This window comes from Centroberyx affinis, unplaced genomic scaffold (assembly GCF_046629955.1).
Source record: "Centroberyx affinis isolate AG114_WGS23_722 - 3 ecotype Tasmania unplaced genomic scaffold, CSIRO-AGI_Caff_v1 ptg007022l_1, whole genome shotgun sequence".
Lineage (NCBI taxonomy): Eukaryota > Metazoa > Chordata > Actinopteri > Beryciformes > Berycidae > Centroberyx > Centroberyx affinis.
In genome coordinates this window covers 12,734-15,000 of record NW_027283559.1, presented here as the reverse complement: position 1 = coordinate 15,000, position 2,267 = coordinate 12,734, and the positions used below count along the sequence as shown (strand labels likewise).

The following is a 2,267-nucleotide window of genomic DNA, read 5'->3' as shown; positions in this document are numbered from 1 at the left end:
TGTAGTTTAGTTTGTTATGTAGTTTAGTTAACTGTGTAGTTTAGTTTGTTATGTAGTTTAGTTAGCTGTGTAGTTTAGTTTGTTATGTAGTTTAGTTAGCTGTGTAGTTTAGTTTGTTATGTAGTTTAAAGTTAGCTGTGTAGTTTAGTTTGTTATGTAGTTTAGTTAACTGTGTAGTTTAGTTTGTTATGTAGTTTAGTTAGCTGTGTAGTTTAGTTTGTTATGTAGTTAAAAGTTGGCTGTGTAGTTGAACTGGTTCTCAGTAGAACAACACACTGTTTTACTGAGAACCAGTTCAACTCCACAGCCAACTTTAAACTACATAACAAACTAAACTACTGAGCCTTCCTGAATGAGCAGGTTGCTGCTCTGCTGTCTGTCCGGACAGCAGAATCCTTCCAGAAGCTTCCTCTTGTTTATTAAAAACCAAACAGAGAAACGTTGTCGCTTCACTTCAGTAACTACAGACAGAAGCGTCACTTCTTATCTGGTTATTCAGTAAAGCTCAGTAGTTAGTTGTGTTTTCTTTAACCGTCTGTCTCAGGCACTGTGGCCATCATCACCTCAGACGGCAGGATGATAGTGGTGAGTTCTGCTGTGTGTGTGTGTGTGTGTGTGTGTGTGTGGGTGGCAGCAGAACCTCTGGGACTGGGAGCTGCTGAGGACCTTTAACCTGACTGTGTGTGTGTGTGTGTGTGTGTGTGTGTGTGTGCAGGGCACCCTGAAGGGCTTCGACCAGACCATCAACCTGATCCTGGATGAGAGTCATGAGCGAGTGTTCAGCTCCAGTCAGGGGGTGGAGCAGGTGGTGCTGGGGCTCTACATCGTTAGGGGAGACAACGTGTAAGTGACCTCTGACCTCTGACCTCTGACCCCACTGACCACTGTGGCATCTAAAAATACTTCATATTATACTGTAGCATCCAGAGGTGGAGACTCGAGTCACATGACTTGGACTCGAGTCACAATTTTAATCACTTGAGTCTTGACTTGATGCATGAAGAGAAGACTTGAGACTGGACTTGACTTGGGTTCTGGTGACTTGGGACTTGACTTGACTTGTACTCTGATGACTTGAAAAGGTTTCTAAAGTCTTGACTTGAGATCTTGTGTTTGTGTAAATGACTTAGATTGAAAGTGATGAGATTTGTTCCAGCAGACGACTGAATTTAAATTCTGTTTTCTGAATTTGTATGGAATGATTGAATTTATTGAAGTTGAAACTGATTATAGAAATCAAACTCATGATGCTCTTACCAAGTTTTTATCCTATTAAAACCATATTGCATTGAAAAGTCCTAGATATTTAGTTTTCTTTAAGATATTAAATTGATACTGGACTCTTGATTTGTTCTGACTTGACTTGCTGTTCTACATTTAGACTTGAGACTTGACTTTAATGACTTGGACTTGACTTGGACCTGACTTGTTAATCTATATTTAGACTTAGGACTTGACTTCAGACTTGTGCCTCAAGACTCTGGGCTGGGTGATATGGACCAAAAATCATATCTCTGTATTTTTAGGCTGAATGGCGATACACGATATATATCTTGGTATTTTCTACAAAGTGGCTAAATGTTCAGTTGTAAGTAGGGCCGGGCCATATGGACAAAATCAAATATCACAACATTTTTGACCTAATACCTCGATATCGATATTGTGACAATATTGAAGGGATGACTATTGTTGACTTGGTCTCCCCTCTAGTAGCATCTAAAAATACTACGTACAGTACACACCCTGTACATACTGTACATTCCAAAATACTACATACACACTTTACTGTGTCATTCTAAAATACCAAATGCTTTACTAGTCCATGTTGTTGAAAATGAAAACTACTACATGAAGTACTGAACTGTGGTTAAAAATAATGTGTGTGTGTGTGTGTGTGTGTGTGTGTGTGTGTGTGTGTGTGTGTGTGTGTGTGTGTGTGTGTGTTGCAGTGCGGTGATCGGGGAGATCGACGAGGAGACGGACTCCACTCTGGATCTGGGAAACATCAGAGCCGAGCCGCTCAACTCTGTGGTTCACTGACCTCTGACCTGCTGCAGCTCCTGCCACAGCAGTGTGTGTGTGTGTGTGTGTGTGTGTGTGTTTGAGAGAGAGAGAGAGAACTGTGTATTCCTGTAGTTCAGTAACATGTTTTGTTTCTGCTGTTTTTTTTATGAATCAAGAAGTGAATTGCAGCTGGTTGAAGTTTTTTCTACTTTGACTTCTTCTGTCAGACTGATTCTGTTCAATAAAGTTTCATTTCTCATATT

General features: G+C 40.4%; 1 protein-coding gene across 1 annotated transcript in view; it reads left to right on the top strand.

Moving 5' to 3' along the window:
- Positions 1-2,267, top strand: part of lsm8 (LSM8 homolog, U6 small nuclear RNA associated) — a 2,752-nt gene extending 485 nt beyond the window's left edge. Inside the window, exons 2-4 of the mRNA XM_071513345.1 lie at positions 545-585; positions 716-843; positions 1,950-2,267. Of these exons, the coding sequence (XP_071369446.1) occupies positions 545-585; positions 716-843; positions 1,950-2,040 (260 nt within the window). The 3' untranslated portion in view covers positions 2,041-2,267. The remainder of the gene's footprint in view (positions 1-544; positions 586-715; positions 844-1,949) is intronic.